This window comes from Chanodichthys erythropterus, chromosome 7 (assembly GCF_024489055.1).
Source record: "Chanodichthys erythropterus isolate Z2021 chromosome 7, ASM2448905v1, whole genome shotgun sequence".
Classification (NCBI taxonomy): Eukaryota; Metazoa; Chordata; class Actinopteri; order Cypriniformes; family Xenocyprididae; genus Chanodichthys; species Chanodichthys erythropterus.
The window spans coordinates 37,834,430-37,854,082 of record NC_090227.1 but is presented as its reverse complement, the minus strand read 5'-3'; the positions used below and the strand labels follow the sequence as shown (position 1 = coordinate 37,854,082).

At 35.2% G+C, this 19,653-nt stretch overlaps 1 protein-coding gene across 3 annotated transcripts in view; it reads left to right on the top strand.

Annotated features, from left to right (window-relative positions):
• The window catches only part of chd2 (chromodomain helicase DNA binding protein 2), a 43,453-nt gene that overhangs the window by 3,091 nt on the left and 20,709 nt on the right, over nt 1-19,653 (top strand). For 2 of the 3 annotated variants that reach the window (XM_067390459.1, XM_067390458.1), the window contains exons 4-21: nt 2,061-2,119; nt 4,814-6,347; nt 6,666-6,775; nt 10,507-10,753; nt 10,876-10,962; nt 11,378-11,439; nt 13,940-14,056; nt 14,477-14,641; nt 15,501-15,637; nt 15,895-16,120; nt 16,249-16,349; nt 17,038-17,079; nt 17,172-17,341; nt 17,449-17,573; nt 18,538-18,754; nt 18,845-18,934; nt 19,046-19,236; nt 19,322-19,510. In XM_067390459.1, the coding sequence (XP_067246560.1) occupies nt 6,714-6,775; nt 10,507-10,753; nt 10,876-10,962; nt 11,378-11,439; nt 13,940-14,056; nt 14,477-14,641; nt 15,501-15,637; nt 15,895-16,120; nt 16,249-16,349; nt 17,038-17,079; nt 17,172-17,341; nt 17,449-17,573; nt 18,538-18,754; nt 18,845-18,934; nt 19,046-19,236; nt 19,322-19,510 (2,228 nt within the window). In that variant the 5' untranslated portion in view covers nt 2,061-2,119; nt 4,814-6,347; nt 6,666-6,713. The remainder of the gene's footprint in view (nt 1-2,060; nt 2,120-4,813; nt 6,348-6,665; nt 6,776-10,506; nt 10,754-10,875; nt 10,963-11,377; nt 11,440-13,939; nt 14,057-14,476; nt 14,642-15,500; nt 15,638-15,894; nt 16,121-16,248; nt 16,350-17,037; nt 17,080-17,171; nt 17,342-17,448; nt 17,574-18,537; nt 18,755-18,844; nt 18,935-19,045; nt 19,237-19,321; nt 19,511-19,653) is intronic. The other variant, XM_067390460.1, reaches the window with a different exon arrangement.

Sequence of the window (19,653 nt, the reverse complement as noted above, 5' to 3'; positions counted from 1 at the left end):
CATTTGGTCAGTTTTGCTTTCACTTTCAGGGAATAATTGACTGGTTTAAGTCTCTTTCACTTGCATAACTCTCATGCAAAGTTAGCCAATTGGCCTTTTGGGTGAAATATTTCTATGTGACATGACATTTTTCTTCATCAACAAATCTATCTTTACTTGCAAAATGAAAGAAAAAGATTCTCATTTCAAGTAAATTAAATGAGTAAATAAGTAAATTATTGCAATTAAATCCCCACCTCCACCGCCAGCGATAATATCGTGTATCGGCGATCGCGCAGACTGACGATTTGACTGACACACATTGCCCAACACTATCTAAAAGTATAATTTTATTTTCCTTATTGCAGAACCATTAATACCTGGTGCATTTAGATTTTTCTAATTGAATTTAAAATGTTTTAACTATCCATTTAATTAAAACAATGTTCTTATTTTTCACCGACATAACATGTCGTTGTCCCTAGTGTTAACATTGATAATACAAACTTGAGTCACTTTTTATTTTTAATGCAACAAATGGGAAAAAATAAAAGGACATATATCCCCCCTTCAACAAACTTTTATATCTACGATAAAAATTCGCTAAACAATATTCTTTAGTTTAAAGTTTTTCTCTCAAGTTGGATTTGGGTTTGGTGGTGTTTCACATGACAACCAATTTTTCAAATTTTTTTCCAATGCCTCAATTCCTGCTAACTTTGGTTTCCAGTAGTAAGATATCCATGTCATTGTCACCAATGTAATAGAGCCTAATTAGTGATAACTTTATTTGTTTATTATTGTCAAAGCAAGGAGAGCTGTTATTACTTTCTAAATGATTCGACTCAATTTCACCTGGAAAAACTTAAATCATTAAAAATTGATTAGTCTTGCATATCCAGACCTTCAAACTGATGGCAGGTCTGGACTCCATAGCAGCTTTCATTGACCAAGGACCGCCCAGAGTCCATCTGACTGACATGTAAAGCAACCAATCAGTTAGTTTTGTTCAGCGTCATGTTACGGGGTGTGAAAATGTAAAGCCAACGTCCCTACAATGTCAGAAGAGTGTAAAACTCTTGGATATATTTTAAAGAGTCTATGCCCCAAACTTTATGTACTTCACATACGTTTGAAAACCCAGCATTTAGTTGAACCTGATAAGCGCTCATTGTCACGTTTGTAAGCGCAACGGCTTTCTTTTTCCATGAGGGGGTTTGACATCACGGCATCTTTGTTTCCAGGCGGACTGTTAAAGAACACGACACGCCCGTCTCCCAGAAAACCTGTAGAATTTAACCAATCGGATGACATTAAAAAGATTATAAAAATTGATACCTGCCATCATAGAGAAACATGCATAGATGCCTCATTAGTGGCTTTTCTAAGGGCCACTATACATAAGCCATCCGCCATATTGGAACAGTCAAAACCGGTCTGTGAACACTCGAGAGCAAGTTGACTGAGCATCTGCAATCGTAGTTAAACGCATATATGATTATCTATATCTGCAGATGATTTTGCTGAACACAATACAACAAAGGCATCAGCCAACATGACATTTAAGAAGTTATAATAGTTAAAACCTGTAATATTGAGTTAACACATTAAAACACAAATCAGTTTCTATGGGAATTTAAATTTAGCATCATTGATTTTTACTGTGAGTGACGACACTAACCGTTCCAAGATGGCGGGCACGCTGATGTGTCTGGAGTATATATGTATACATATACGTATACATATCTATGTCTGCTATATGTAGGGATAAAAAAGTAAACAACCATCTAGCAACTGCATAGCGGCACGCTAACAACCACCCAGAGCACCCTGGAATCATGGCAGTGACTTTTGCATGGAATAGAATCTCTTAGAGTTAATAATATTTGGAAGATAAATAGAAAATCCTTTTGAAAGTTATGTAGGGTTAAGGCTTAATTCTTTTCCATTACTAAACAGATGACAAAGTTTAGCTTGAATTAATCATAAGGCAATGTGACACTTGAGGAGCTAATGCAGTTCTCAACTGACAGTGTTTTGTTTTATACCTCTGATCTCACTGATTGTCCTTCTCCCTGTAGATGACGTTTGCCTGAGGAGGAAACTGCAGCAAAATTTCAAAGGAAGGGAAGACTACTCTGTAAGTCCTCACATTGTTATTTGTATTATTAAGGTATTACTACATATGTCTGTCATTTTAGCTACATTTAGGCCCCAGTAAAGTATTTTTGCCCATGCAAATGTAGTAGTTAATAAACAAACAGCATAAAATGGATGTTTCATCAAAATAATTAATTTACTATTGCTACAGTTTTTTACAGTTTATATTAAAGGTAAAGAAAAAATTCAAAGCTCAAAGGAATGGTGCTAAGAATTTTTGTTTAATAATGGGCTTCCTGTTACAGCTTGGGAAGGTGTAAAGGGTTTTTTTTTTTTTTTTTTTTTAATACAGTTTTTGATGTCTGTACATATAATTTACTTGTCTTTAGTACCCGAGCATGCTTGGGTGCTCTCTTCACCACTACTTGTTTTCAGTGGAAACCTTTCTTGAGATCAGTAGCTATGTTTCCATCCAAAGTTGCGAATTTTACTTGTGCACAAAATTTGAGCATCGCATAAAACTTTTGCCAATGAAGCAGCGTTTCCATCCCATGTGTTCAAGAGAACAAAATTGTCACTTCCTGAGAAACTTGTGCAAAATATCTGTAATAAAAATGGAACTTGTTGCAATCGGGGAAGCCACTGAAGCTCTTTTATCCTATATCATAAATGACTTGCATCTCAACGCGCAGACGAAACGCAATAAACGCTGTCATGTTATCTTGCGTTTGGATACCTGGTGTTTGGGAACAGAATCATGTGAGACACTTCTGGGAGGTCATTATACCAATTGAATCTGATGAAAGACTTTGGCTCAGGCAATTCAGAATGACCAAACCAATATTTGAGATGGAACTGATCCGCTGGTTAGTCTAGTTATCCAATCACATCCTCTGTGTTGAGGCAAAGTCCTTTTTTTTTTTTTTTTTGCGCTTCAAGAGATTTCAGTAAATATGCGCATGTCGTCTTATCTGATTAAAAAGTATCTGCCTCAATTGAGCGCATGCGGGGGTTTTTTATGCGCATTTTTAGAGTTTATGCTTATCTTGGCATTTCCATCCAGTGTGACACTTTCCTTGTGGAGTCAGTTCTGCTTTTGTGTAACTTGTTTTACACATCTTTGATTCTGTGCCACAATTGGCCTCCTTTTTTCACTGGCTGTTGCATACTTTATGCATTTAAAGTTTTCACTTGCAGTTGTGCCACATTTACAATGGAAAACAATACAACATTTCCATTCTACTTGTGACATGGATAAAACTTTTTCTGCTTTTGATTTTGGGATGGGTATTCAGACAGGACAGACTAGAAATTATGGTCCTTTACCATTGCACATTAGTGTGCATTAGCCCAAGTCCTCCACATTAAGTCACTGTTTAATTTGAGCTGACACCTAATTATCCTAATGAAATGGGATCGAAATAGTTTCGAAGGAAAATGTTCTTAACTTGTGGATAAGGCTACTGACATTTTCAGTAAGCAAATGCCATATGTTCGTTGAGGAAGAAGCTATGACTTCCAATCTTTTTTTTTTTAATCAATCTTCTAAAGCCTGACTTTTACTAAATGTACTTCATAACCTTTTTTTTTTTTTTTTTTTTTTTTTTTAAATTGAGAATTTCTTTTCCTTAACATTTGGGACAACTCGTTTACTTTTTGGTAAAATTCTCTTCATATTTGTACTTATACACATCAGTATGCAAATTTCCCAGTTTGTGAACGGACCCTTTGCAGTGTCGCTTCTCATTTTAGTGGTAAAGCCACACTTTTCTTTTTCTTTTGTTTTCCTCCTTTTTTTTTCTTTTTCATTTTTTTTCTTTTTTAAATCAAGTCTCAGCAGACTAAACATCATGAATGACTTAATTACAATGATTTTAAAGTAATTTCCTCTAATACACTTTTAATTTTGGTCCAAGTTACACATTGTAATAACAATCACAAAGTATGGAAAAATGCACTTCAATAATTGACGTTCTCACGTTTTTCACCTATTCATTTCAGTGCTTTTTAGCTTTGTCGACTCATCATTTGGATACAACTTTCTTGTATCATTAACGTTAATGACCTTTATTGCACAAAAACATGAATATTGGAAGAAATTTACCTTTTGTGAAGCACATCCACAGAAATAATAGCTAATGACAGACATATGTTGTGTAATATATGTTGTGATTTTTAAACTGTGGGTCTATCGTTTGTCAATGTAATAAGTAAACTGATAAGTGATCCAAATCCAGGTACTATAGATTTTCTGGTAGTTGAAAGTAAAGGTTTTTGTAGTGCTGTTTCTTGTGAAAACGCTTCTGAAATTGTGTGAATAGAGTTTCTTGCACTTACATTTGTAGGTGAATGTATCGAAATCAAGCGGCCGCATTTGCGGTCTACATAGCATACTTCTGTTACCATTTTATCATATGAATAACATTAAATTTTGCTGTAATTATTCTACCATTATAATATTGACAAGTCAGCTGTGCATGTTAATGTTGAAGTTGTCCTAATTGACCATAAGAAGCTACCTTGTGAGATTGATCATTGTCTTAAACTTTTGTTAATCGCTAGCTATAGAACCATGTCAAACAGGATTCTGATTTGGTTCTGATTTATAAAAATGTTTTGTTCATAGCCACGCTATAGCCGTACGTTACCATTTTTATGAAAAGCTGTCATCGCATCTTTAAGAATACATTTGGGGTTTACATGTTTTCCCTTCTCCTTTTTGATTTTATTTAAGAACCAATTCTGGACAGTCAAGTGGAGACACTACTGCTTAATGAGGAAGATGGCGGCTCATGTTTTGCTTTTGGATTTGGAAAGAAAGAGACATTTTATTTGTTTGTGATTTGCTATGATGTTTTACTTCATCCGCTGATGTACAAATGTATGTATTGTGTCATTTTACTGCATTGTTGTTTTAATGAAATGCCTGTATTTCAAAATTTAAAAATGCTTTTTTTGTTACCTTTTTTTAAAAAGAAAATAAAAAAGTTTCGTGATTGAACTATATCGAGTTGCACTTATTGGATGGAAAATAAAAATGACGTTTTGCAAAATATTTACTTTGCGGTTTACGTCCAAGCGTCCAACACTGGTACAACTTTTCTTTTTTTTAAAAAAAAACAAAATGCTATTTACTTACCGAACTATGAATTAACAAGCTATGTGATATTTTCAAATTGTAAAGAGTTGGTTTTGTCTTTAACTGCCCTCAATGGCTCGTTTTATTATACAAGTTATATTCCACAACTTGAGACTTTCGCAAATTATTTTAGCTTTATCTTTTCCATTCAAGGATACACCCACAAATTTCCTGTTGAATTAAAATCACGCATTTGATCCAGCCTGCAAACATGGCTCATGCAACCGTCCTCTCTAAAATATCACGTTTGGAAAGTACATTACATATACAGAGCAGGTGTAAAAGGGTTAAAAGTAAATTGTCTAAAATGGTGTCCAGTGTAGTCCAGCACTCACTGCAAAATGGCAGTCTCTTGTCTCATTTCCTGTCTATGCAGGAAGTGAAGGCTTACAGAAATAAATGTATTAACACAAAGATAAGAACTGCCCTTTATAACCACCAATCAGTCGTTCAAATACTGTACTCCTTAGGTTGGCACTAACTTGAGGTATTAATATATCTGTAAAACAACTAGTTTTTATTTAAAATAAAAGGGGTGGGTCTTTCGTGCATCACCTGAGCCCTGGGTAAATGGAGAGAACGTCAATCAAAGGCTAAGCTCTCAGAGCTGGGAAGGAGCTTTAGATGGCGGATGAACCTTGGGAAGGGGAGAGCGTTGAGCCTCGCAGGGCTCTCGATAGCACTTGTATCTCAACTTTGGTGAACTTTGAGTGCCTCTAGGGGCACAGTAATCGCGCGAATTCGTTCGTTTTAGTTCGTTTTGGACTGTAAAGACGTTAATGCGTACGTTTTGTGACTTTGTTTCGTCGAAAAACGCTGTGGTGTGTGCGTAGAGTGGCCAGTCGTTGTTTTCCCTGCCTTGCACTGGCAGCCATGGCGGTCCTCCATTTTTAGTGCGCTCTGCTGGGCTCTTCTCATACTCTCTCTCCCCCTCTCTCTCCATTCAAATAGCCATCGGTGGATTACTGCTATTATTTTTCTTTTCGAATATTATTCCGATTGTTTTAATCTCAATCTTGGACTCTTTTTGATTTTTTTTTTTTTTTTTTTGTTATGGCCAAAGTATCAAATCGGATATATTGTCAGATGTGAATGTACTACTACAATCCTCCTCCTGTCAATGCAATAGGTATGTTTACATCGTTTCTTTTCTATTGTCGAATTTATTTGCTTTCATCGTTGTTTTAATCGTCCTTTGTCTGATGACGCAGTAAGAATTTATGCATGTGGCTCTGTGAATGTATTGCCTTGAAATGCCATCGACACATGGATATTTGACATCGAATAGAGTCGAGCAGGTGTCATTCCAATTCCGATGCCTTTTAACTTTAGAAATACTGTAAATATTTATTTATTTTCAATATTCCGTGTCCAACTTGACTTTTTCCATGCATCGCATCGGACTTTTTTTCTTTTGATGGTTCATCCAACTTTAAACTTTTGACAGTTAATACCTGGACAAAAGATCATCAATAACAAATCCCAAGACAAAATCATGATGAAGAATAAGAGTAAAAAGCAGGAAGATGAAGGCTCAACTCAAAGCAATGCTTCCAGGTACGATCTTTCATATTTTCCTCTCTTTTTTAACATGTGTCTTGATTGTTTACCTTTACAAGCATGGTTGATCACCTGTGCACAAGTTTAAACCACAATGTCTGTAAATTAGTTGGGTTTCATATCATTGACCTTGGGATAGATGTATAGCCACACCCTGATTTTGCTAGTATTTCTAAAAGTGAAAACAAGGCCTATGGGCCTTTACCAACATTTATACTCAAGATACACAGTGTTTTACACAGATTTGAGCAGTGATTATAATGTTTTCATTTGTAAAGTGATGGTGTGAAATGACCTTGTCTGATTAGTAGTATGTGCTGCATTGCACCATGTAAGGTTAATGACATTTTAAACACTTTTACTTTAACATTAGATGACAGTTTAGCATTTGATAGATGCAAATTGATGTTGCAGTCCTTGTATGCAGAACCTGATTTCTGATTTCCTGAAATATTTCAATGAAATCCATTTCACACACATGCAATGTTTAAAGCAATTTAATTTTGTCTGAAGTGATATATGGGTATATTTGTATGTTGTACATGCTTTTAATTTTTTTTTGTTTTGTTTCATTATTAGTAGCAACAAAACTATTGCTTTTATTTAATGTGCAATTGTTTTTTTTTTTTTAACTGCTGACAAGCTGCTGCTTAATACAGGAAATTTTAATCATTTTTATATGTTTTTAAATGTTTTTATTTAAAAAAAAAAAAAAAAAGTGGTGTCTGATCCTAAAGTAGTATGGGGGTCATGCATGTGAATTAAAATCTGTCCTATTCTTCAAGGTCTTTATTGTTTATGAAGTAAACAATTATTATTTCCTTAATGACATGGGGTTTATTACCTCATGTAAATATTATTACAGCACAAGCTCAGCAGTCAATCATGTATTTCAAAACTCGCATCTCTTGAAATAATTTCCTGTTGTATTGGAGCTCATTAAAAACACATTTTAGCATTCACTCTTTTATTTTCATATTTTTATTTTTTTATGAGTGTATATTTGTTTTAGCATTGCTGATGACCAAAATGTGTTTTCCATATATGTTCAATTATAACACGTATCCAAACCAAGGATGTCTTATCCTGATAGGAATTATTATAGTTACTTTAGTACACTCACAGTTACTTTTATTTCCATATGAAAACTGAAACTAATTGAGTTGCAGATAATGTTATTGGGTGGTTTCATATTAACAGTAATTCAGCTTTTTACAGAAATGTATTGTTTTCATATGCATTATTAATTTAGGCTAACAATTCCTTAAAATATTACAAAATAATTAGGTGATGCCATTTTTTTTAAAGGTTCATGTTTTGTTTATCCAGGGAAATATAAAGGAAAAAACCTTTAACACAACAATTGGAAATGGAAGATTTAATGATCACTTATTCAGTTTTAAAGCCTCACAAAATGTGAAAGTCAAACAATAATTGTAATGTATTCAAATGGCTATAATCATTAATCAACGGCGCACATCATTAATGTAGTTTTAAAGTAGCCTATATGTTTTAACTTTTACCAACATGGGACAACATTAGTGGGGCTTTTACCCTGTTACAAAGTGGTCATCATATCACCCTTAAAAAATAAAATGCAAAACAATAGCACAGGATGTGTTGATGTTGTGTTTAGTGCTTATGACCGGGTCTGTCATTATTTTCATGGTTGTTTGTCAAGAATTTCCGTCTGAATTGATGGCACAGCTTTGAAGCCCCTGCATATGTTCCAGACACCAGTGTCTAAATCGAAAACCCCCTCAAATGTATGTTATCTTTTTACAATTACACACAGCAGTTTTATGTAATTGTGTATTTGTGATCATGAATTTACAAATGAACATATATGTTGATTTTTTTTTTTTTAATTTTTTATTTTTTTTTTTATACAGGTTACAAATAATTTCTTTAGTGTTAAACATGCCTGTGAGAGCCTAAATCAATTAATTAACCTCAGGAATATATCTTCACTGTTGTTTAGCTGTGGCAGCCATTTTCTAAATATTTCTAAAGAAACAAGAGCTGAAAAAGATGCCAAATGTGATATTTTTCCTATATTATAGTCAATATAACTTATTTGAGGTGTTCACATGGCTTAGCGCTATATAAAAAGCACTGCTTTGTTTCATCACAGTTTGAGACTGGCTTCATTAAATGGCTGAAAGTCCTCAAAGTCACAAAATGGCTCTTGCTTTGTGCTGCATAGCTTGTATTAGATGCTGCATTACATAAAAGCTTCTTGGAACTACAGGAAGCAGAAAAAGGAAGTGTTTTGGAGGTCAGATGACTTCATACTGAGTTTTCATTGGACCTTCACTTGGCTAGCAATAAGCAGCCAATGGGAATTCAGTTGAGAGGTTAGGGCCGCCCATATATGATGTCATTAGCCATATAAGGACAGTCTGGCTGGTAGGGCTGCTTTGTCAGCAGCTGTTTTGCTCCTTGAGCACATGATGGGGGTGGTTGTTTCTAGCAGTGCATTCCATCATAGCACTCAATGTGCTAGCGCTCGCAGTCATATCTGCGTTATGGTTTCTCATGAATGCCATCGTGTCAAATTAAATGAGCATTACTGAGACACTTTCATATGAGGTTTAAGGAAACACCTTGTTGTTTGAGTCACATTAATAAGATAGAATAAAGCAGATTTAGCACATTTTTAACCATGTAAGGAAGATATAAATGCTTTGCTTTGAGATTTACATTTATAGTTCGAGGGGGTGGGCTTGTTTCAGACGGAAGCCGTTGCGTTTAATTTTAGACTCAAAGGGCAAAGGACAGCAGAAGTGGTCATTGACCTGCAAGAAGATCCTATATATCTCATGTACTTTCACATTTCATAAAGGTTATTTTGGAATTGTAATTTAAATTTATTGCACATTTAAAAGACTTTCTTGAAATAAAATAAAGTCATTAAAATAAAATAAGTAAACCAGATTGTATGCAAATGTCTAATCACACTTGATTAATTTAAATGTATTTTTTTTCCCCCCATTCTGTCAATTAAATGAATCATTCCAATTCTACAGGTGTTGTCTGTTTGTCATTAAAGGAGCTTGTGTGGTAAAACTTTACAATAAGGTTTCATTAGTTAACTATATTAGTTAACATAAACTAACAATGAACAATTCTTCTACTGTATTCATTTTAGTTAATGTTAAGTTCAACATTTGCTAATACAATTTTAAAGGCAAACGTATCTTTTAACATTAGTTAATGCACTGTAAGCTAACATGAACAATGAACAGCTGTATTTAACAAACATTAAGATAAAAAATTGCTTTAAAAATTATATTGCGCATTGTTCATGTTCTCTGATGCTTTAACTAATGTTAACAAATGAGACCTTTTGTAAAGTGTTACTGTATTTTTTTTTTTTTTTTTCAAAACAAGTGATGTTAATTCCAGCTAAGCATGGTTTAAGAGGACTTGGCATTTCATTGTTGGACTGAGACAATTGGATTTTACTTAAAAGACCTAAACATTTTTTGTGAAAAACCCAATGTTTAAGTCGGATAATAAGACGATTAAGAAATAGGAAATAAGTTGAAATTAAGTTAAATAAAAAATATTAAAACATTTTACCCATTGACAATTCATAAGATATGAGATTTTTTTTTTTGTTGCAATAATTATGTCTTGAGATTTCAGATAAAATTTATGAACGTACTGTTCAGAACCACTTGATATGTTTTTGTTTCTCAGCATGCACATCTTTAATGTTATAGCAATTCTGCATCAGAGGAATCTAACCGCTCGGGATCAGAGTCCGGGAGTCAGTCGGAGAGCGAGCAAGGAAGTGATAGAGCTCGTTCCCGGCGTTCCGAGTCCAACAGCACCTCCGATTCTGAGAGCCACTTTGAGTCAGGGAGTGAATCCACTGGGTCCAAATCCCGTCAGACCTCAGCACAGGCCAAAGACAAACCAGTCCGGAAGAAAGACAACCTGGCAGACGTGAAGAAGGTACAAAAACAGGCCAGTCTGAGTATTAGGAGAAATCCTGAATTATTCCCATTGGATTTAATCTTGAAGCTTTAATTTAGCTAGTGATTAATTGCTTTATCATCTAAAATGAATTGTCTCACAAATTATCATAGATGTGGGAGGAACATCCAGATATTTATGGTGTTAGAAGATCCAGTCGCAGCAGACAAGAGCCTGCCCGCCTCAACATCGGAGCTGAGGTAGGCTGGCTGTGCAAAAATAATTCAACACTGACCTCTAGTGGTTTCTTGCATTCTCAGTTGACATTTCGTTAGCCTCATAGCATAATTGCCCAAGTCATTTTTTGGCCAAATTGTGATATCTACCTTTGAAATATGATCTGTGCAATTATGCTATGAGGCTAACGATTTGCAGTATGTTGCCAACATGTTCTGCTTCTTGGACCAAAGTAATTACCAACATAGATACTTACTAAAGCATAAATATTTATGTTTGGCCCTGGACTCAGAACTGATCAGGCTTGGCAGCCCAAGTAGTGTAAACATACCCTGTGTGTGTTGAAAGCCTTGTTTCCTTGATGAATCTGAAACATGACATTTTCATGCTTTTTAATCTAGTGCCATATATTCAAAATGGATTTTCATGGGTTTCTAGGGCAGCAGTGATTCAGAGGGGGAAAGTCCCAAAAGAAAAAGCTCACGGCAGAAAAAGAAAGAGTAAGTGTACAGAAAGTATTAAATTGGGTCTCCCACCCAACTTTTTCCATAATGTACTTACAAATATCTGATTTGCTTTTTCCCCCCCTTCTTCTCATAATTGTCTCCATATATATCATGCATTATATAACATTTAGATTCACCCATAGTTGCGCATGTAAATGTCTTTTAAGCTCTCTTACATAAATACATTGTTTATATTCATGTTGTATTGTTCATATTCAAAACATTTTGAGAAAATATTATATTTTGTTATACATTGCAATGACATTCATACCTTTTTAAGCATGGCTAACAACAAGTATATAAAATGCAAAAGACCTGTAAACAGTGAATGTAAGCCTTTGATTAAAAAATTGATTCGTTATAAAATGCAATACATTCGTTCTGAGTACATTACCATTCAAACGTTTTTTTTTTTTTTTTTTTACTTTAATACTTTTATTCAGCAAGGATGCCTTAAGATGATCATAAATGACAGTGAAGACGCTTAGAATTTATTTGAAATATTTTTTTTTGTAACATTACGTTTCTTTCTGTTCATCAAAGAATCCTGAAAAAAAAAAATGCACCACGTATGCACAGATTTCTGTGTTTACATGGACCCTAATAATGTGATTGTAATTGGACTAGAAGCACAGTTGGAATAGAAAAGTCACATGTAACAATGTGACAAATCCAATTAATTCCATTCGGATTGCAAGGGCTGGTTTAAATCTTTTCTAATCAATACGACAGGACATGTAAACACTTGATCAGTTTGAAAACTGAAACTGGAAAGTACTGCACAGATGCAATGATGTAGAAATGGCGTAATGATGTATGTCGCACGAAACAAGCGGTTGCTGTTGAATAGTAGTCGTGTCACTCTAAAATTCTCCTTCCACCCATCTTCTGATAAAGGCACAATATGTAAGATACTTGAATTAAAATATCCAACACCCACTTGAACAATGTTATATAATTTGTTGACTTGTGTACTTATATTATCCCAAATGTTTCCAAGAATGTTTAAGTCTAAAGAAATAGGCAATTTTAACCAGGACACGGACTGTGCCTGTGCGTCACCTATCAGTAAAATCATACCCACGTTACCCTTGGTTTCCAGTTTTATTTTGTAGAAACCATAGAAACACCAAAGATGCTTTAATATATTATGTTTGTATATATATATATAATGTGTTTTGCCATGTCTAATATCGATCTAGCTTACTGCAGTGTGCAACAAGTATCTCATAGTAGCCGGCGAGCGAACGCAGAGTAGCATTATAACAACTTTCAATATGCAAATGTATCTAATATAAACGGCGTTGCGTTACCCCGCATACTCTTGACCGGAAGAAGCAGAAGCGGTCGTCTGCGGAATAATAAAACTTCCACTGCTCTCGAGACGTGTGTCGCACTCATCTCTCTTTAGCAATCGCTCCAGCGGCCTCTTTCTGCTCCAACGGCTTTCAGCCCCACCCTGCTTCAAACTACAGTAATGTTAATAAATCTTTAATACATTAGCTCATCCATGAATATGATTTCTGCCTGAGTCCCGTCGGATTCTTTTCCACCGGCTGTGAGGTGAAGGCAACACCTCCCATGATTCCGCAAAATTAAGGCGTCATCAAGCTATGCCTTTGTTTTGAATAAGCGACCTCTAGTGGCGAAAAACTACATATTGTGTCTTGTGATGCAGGACAGCGTCTCACCAGTCCTTGCTTCAGACTTTCATCCACAGACGCCTTGTTTTGGGTGCGGGAATGGGCAATTTTACTGCTTGATAGATAAAGCAGCATGGCCCAAAGCTTCATGCCTAATTAGGAACCAAAATAGATGTTAAGTTTGTTTTTTAAAACAAAGAAAAGAAGGTATGGTATGAGAATGTGCAAACGGCGAGCAACTCTGTATATTTGTGCAGTGTGCGCATGTCTATTCAGATTTGAAGCTTGTTACATAAACGTGCACATCAAACCGATCACTTTTAGCATTCATGCGTTCATCAATCAGAATTAATTCCGATTGAAACAAAAGTCAGGATGTTAGGATGTATTTTCTATGCCAGTGTCAAAGATTAATTCCTGTTCAGGAAATCAATAAAGTTAAACTAAACTAAACTAAACTAAAAGGTGTCTATATAAATGTAGCTATTGATAATAATAAGCAATGTCATATTAGAATGTAATTCAGCTTTGCCATCACTGGAATTACATTTTATAATATATTCAAATAAGTTATTTTAAATTGAAATATTATTTCATATTATATTTCATATAATATTATTATTGCAATTTTTTTATTAAATAAATGCAGCCCTGGGAGGTTTCTTTCAAAGGCATACAACTTATTTTAAATACTAGCGTATATGGGCTGAAGCATCTGTTCTAGCATGTTAGATTGCCTGTGTGGTTGTGGGTAATAAGTGGAACGGACTGGCTTGCAGCTTAACAGTAGGGTAGCAGTTGAAGCTGTTAGAGGTCCAATAGATGAACCTGTGGTATTTCTGTGTTGAAAGAAATACCTGGAAAGATGATGACTCAAAAGACGAAGAGGATGTTGAGGAAGAGGCCAGCAGTTCAGAGAGTGAGCAGGAAGAGAAAAAAGTTAGATCCAGACGACTTCCTGCTAGAAGGTAAGAGTGTAGCGAAGCCTGGCCTTCAGACAGCGCATCGTGAATTATTAAGTGGGCTGTCTTATTAAATAAAAATGATTCATGAGCTCATTTTTAATTGCTATGCTTGCACTAAAATTAGTGATGTGATTTCTGCTCTAACAATTTAGGATACTTGCGCTGATTTATAATAAAGCATGTATCCTATTTCTGGCATAATAATATAATAATCGATTAACTGTGTATAATATATGAACTAGAACTGCTTTAAATGTCTGACAGCTGTCTCAAGGCTATTGGCTCATGAGTCAGGCTGGTAGGCGTGAAAATGAATCGCTACACTAGCAAACACATCAGGGACGCGGAACAAAAGGCAAGAAGCCTAGTATGCTGAATAAGTGCATATAAATGTATGTCTGTGCTCTTCGCTTCCCTTCCCAGACCACAGACCAAATCATCTGCTAGCAAGCAGCAGCCACAAAAGGGCCGGAAACAGAGGAAGCAGGAATCCTCAGATGAAGAAGATGAGGATGATGACGATGATGAGGAAGAGGAGGAGGATACCCCAAAGAGACAAACAAGGCGGCGAACAGCAACTAAAGTCAGGTATGGATTGTTCTTATCGAGGGGTGTATGTAGATCATATATATTTGAGATGCCATACTTTTGTTGGATATAATAATGTATTCAAAAATGCATTCAAAATGCATGTCATGCATACAGTGACATATATGAAGAGTTCAGATGCAAAAGCCTCTAAGTGCCATCTGAAATTTTCTTCTAAAATGAGCATTTTTATCAAGCTTGTATTTTTAGGTTCAATAATTTCCCTTTAGTGGCAATTAATAGTACCTTTTCATTGCCATTAAAGTGAAATAACTGAACATAAACATACAAGCTTGATAAAAATTGTAATTTTAGGAGAAAATTTCAGATGGCACTTAGAGGCTTTTGCGTCTGAACTGATGTAATGTATTCATTTTGATATTTTTGGGTGGTGGGGGAAAAAATACTTGACTTATTTTTTTCTCCTTGAATTAATAATGATAATAAATAAATATAAGCTCCATATTCTCCTATATCATACTGTAGGGGCCATAAAAGCCTGATGTATCAAATGTGCTGCTTAACAAAAACGCACATGAAAACATTTATTTTTAGATTTTTTACATTTTTAAAAAAGTTTCAATAAACTGATGCATTTAAAAATATATATATCATTTCATGTCAGGCTTTCAATTTATTGACTAATTTTTGCACCACATGACATTTTTAGAGTCAATAAATTGAAACTTTTCTTGAAAATGGTAAAGTTTAAAAAAACAAAACAAAAAAAAAAAACATACAAAACTAGCATGAATTCAAAGACTTTTTCTCATTTCTTTATCATTAATATTCCTATATGTGATTGACCCATAAAGTATTATGACTTGGTCAGATAGTAATGATGAAGCATGTGTTGCAGTTACAAGGAGGACCAGAATGATTTCGAGACAGACTCTGATGACCTTATCGAAATGGCAGAAGGAGCCGAGGAGCAACAGGATGACGACAGTGAGACCATCGAGAAGGTCCTTGATACCAGGATTGGCAAGAAAGGAGGTAAAGATTCTTCATACTTAAAGGATTAGTTCACTTTCAAATTAAAATTTCTTGATAATTTATTCACCCCCATGTCATCCAAGATGTTCATGTCTTTCTTTCTTCAATTGAAAAGAAATTAAGGTTTTTGATGAAAACATTCCAGGATTTTTCTCCATATAGTGAACTTCAATGGAGCCCAAACGGTTCCATTGAAACACACAGCAGTTTTGCTTATTTATTAAAGCCCTTCATTCTTTTCTCATCCTTGTTAACAGCTACTGGAGCTTCCACAACCCTCTATGCTATTGAGGAAAATGGGGACCCTGGAGCAGACTTTGACCCTGAGAAAGAGGAAGGGGAAACTCAGTTCTTCATCAAGTGGAAAGGCTGGTCCTACATCCACAACACCTGGGAGAGTATAGATTCCCTCACTCAGCAGAAAGTCAAAGGGATAAAGAAGATAGAAAACTTCAAGAAGAAAAACGACGAGCTTAACTCTTGGTTAGTGCTCACAAAGATGCCATATTTTCATATGTTCTCTAGAAGAAACTGGCATTTTAAAACATGAATGCCATTTTTACAGACCTGAATCTGATAGCAAACATGTAAATTACAATTGTGCTTTTTAGGTTGAGGAAAGCGTCACCTGAAGATTTAGAATATTACAATTGCCAGCAAGAACTAACCAATGACCTGAGCAAGCAATTCCAGATAGTAGAGAGAGTGATCGGTAAGTGCTGACTTAGTCACCATGAAATCAATATTGACAATTCTATGGAATATTGCAGTGTTTATTATTAATGATTGATCCATGCACATCATTATTTTCAAATTCATGTGCCCTTGTAATCTTTAATCAAAATAACTTCCCCTCCCTCTTGCAACAACATCTCTTCTCTGATGGGTGTTTACCGGCGTAAGGGTGGGGCAATCTGTCTCTCACAAGAGATTACAAAGCAATAGCAAACCACAACCATCCAATCAATTCCCAATTAACAAAACAAAATCAAGCCCCGCCTTGCGTTCTTTATTCAAGAATCTGTTTGACTCAGATACGTGTCACAATAGGGAAGGAAAAACTATCGCAACTTCCATCAATGCTGACTTTAATGAGACAATCTTACACTACTGTTCAAAAGTTTAGGGTCAGTAAAATTTCTGATTCTGAATATTTTTTTGTGGAATCCATGATACTTTTTCTAGGATTCTTTGAATAGAAAGTTCAAAAGAACAGCAAAAACAATCTCTGTAACATTGTATCTGCTGTCACTTTTGATCAATTTGATGCATCTTTGCTAAATAAAAGTATTAATTACTTTCAAAAACAATCTTACTGACACCAAACCCCTTCAAACTGTAGTGGATGCTGTTTGCCTATTATGATCTGTTACTAATTTTCCTTTTCTCTCATTATTCAGCGACAAGAACGGGGAAATCACAAGCACATACGGATTTTCCCTGTAAGTTGACTGCTTTTGTGTGCACTATTTCTTATTTACTTGGCCAAAGGAGATGTTTACTACTTAAATCATTTTCTGATATGTCGCAACAGCCCATAAAACCGCTTCCACTGAGCCGGAGTACCTGTGTAAGTGGATGGGGCTGCCGTATGCAGAGTGCACATGGGAGGATGGCGCATTAATCACAAAGAAATTTCAGGCCTGCGTTGAGAGTTTCCAACACAGAAATGCCTGTAAGACAATCCCCTCCAAAGACTGCAAGGTGAGTGTTTTTTTCTTATCAGTGTTATGTTTTGGAAAAAGGGTGGTGAAGCATTGCGTCACGCTATCTTATGTGAACCCTGTCATATTTTTCTGCCCAAATGGAAGGTGTTGAAACAGAGGCCAAGATTTGTGGCCTTGAAGAAGCAGCCTTCTTATATTGGAGATGAGAACCTTGAACTCAGAGATTACCAGTTAGATGGAGTGAACTGGCTGGCACACTCCTGGTGCAGGTATGTAACATACAAGTGGAGTTTTTCATCAGGAATTTTCCATATTTAAATTTTCCACATTCCGCAATTGAAGAGTGTAACAGTATAATGGCTGACAGGACAGTATAATTCTTTTTTATGAGGCGAGAGACGTTATGAAAATAACTCAAACATGAATAAGAACAACGCATTTTTTCTTCAGGCACTCTTTACGTAAACTGTGTCTGACAGAAGAGTCAACAGCTTTCAAGCACGTCATTCAAAATAAAAGTCCTACATTGGAAGAGCACTTTTGGGTCATGACCCACCAGTTGAGAAACACTGGTATAAATGAATCCTAATAATTATTAATTAAACAACAGTATTGATGAGAAGAGTGTCTGACTGTTTAAATAATACTAACACAATGTAGAAATACTTGAAGGTATTATGTCATTGTTTTAATTTAATTAAAATGTAATTGGCTAATATTAATATTTAATTGTATTAATGGAACAAAGAAATTACTTCATTGATAAAAAGAATAATTATGACTGGTTATTATCAATGTTATTTTAGTATAGTATTTATATATGTGCAATTGGTATATTAGTATACTATATTGTATTGTATACTATATTAGTAATTTATATATTTTATATGTAATTGAATTTAGCTTTTAGTTTTATATTTCTTTTTTATATAGCTTTTATATATATATTTTTTTATTTTAGTCTTTTTTTTTTCATTTCTAAATATTATATTTTAAATATTATTTCTAAATATATAATTTTAGTAATTATAGTACTTCGTCTTTCCGTTAGTTGCCAAAGCAACATTTCTAATTTAACTTTTTCATCTTATATTTGTATTTTATTTGATTTCATTTTTATTTCAATTAACAAAACCATTTTTATTATATAGTTTGTTTTAGTTAAAAATAACAAGTTGAGTCCATCTTCATTTTTTTGTTCTCTTTTTCCCTGGTTTCTGTTACGTTCTGTAGGTGTAACAGTGTTATCTTGGCTGATGAAATGGGCCTGGGAAAGACCATTCAGACGATCTCCTTCCTGTCCTACCTTTTCCATCAGCACCAGCTTTATGGTCCCTTCATCGTGGTGGTGCCTCTGTCAACCCTTACCTCCTGGCAGAGGGAGTTTGAGACTTGGGCCCCGGATATGAATGTAGTGGTGTATCTGGGAGACGTCACAAGTAGAAAGACAGTAAGCTAGTACACATGCTGAGACAATCCAACTTACAAAAATAAAAAAAAAGAATGCTATTTTGAGGTATAACGCTCTGTTTTTGACCAGATCCGGGACTATGAATGGATCCACCAGCAGACAAAACGGATCAAGTTCAATGCACTTTTGACCACATATGAAATTCTACTGAAGGACAAGGTATAATAATATTTGATTTAATCTTTTATACCAATTCTGTATCATTTAAATTAATTGTTCTTCATTATTTGCACATTGTTGAGTCAAGGCTATGTGTGTCTGTGTCCGCAGGGAGTGCTGGGAAATATAAACTGGGCTTTCCTCGGGGTTGATGAAGCTCACCGGCTTAAGAATGACGACTCGCTGCTATATAAAACTCTGATCGACTTTCGATCCAATCACCGGCTGCTCATTACTGGGACCCCACTGCAGAACTCACTCAAAGAGCTGTGGTCCCTTCTGCACTTTCTTATGCCTGACAAGTAGGTACTCGCATTTTAGGAAGGGGATCATAATATTTAGGGATCAAAACTTTAAAACCCCTGTTTTGACTTTTTCTCCCATTAGGTTTGAGTCCTGGGAGGATTTTGAGGATGAGCATGGTAAAGGCAGGGATAACGGTTATCAGAGCCTTCATAAAGTTCTGGAACCTTTCCTACTGCGTCGTGTCAAGAAAGACGTGGAGAAATCCTTGCCGGCTAAAGTGGAGCAAATCCTCAGAGTTGACATGTCCGCCCAGCAAAAACAGTTCTACAAGTAAGTGTTGTTTTATCCCATTTCATGCCTCTTTCCTAGGCTGTTTGCTTTGAGACAGTAACAGAGCTCTCTAAATTGAGTAACTCTTTGATTGAGCCAACTTTTGATTCCAGACTCTAAGACTGCACGCAGTTGGAATGCAA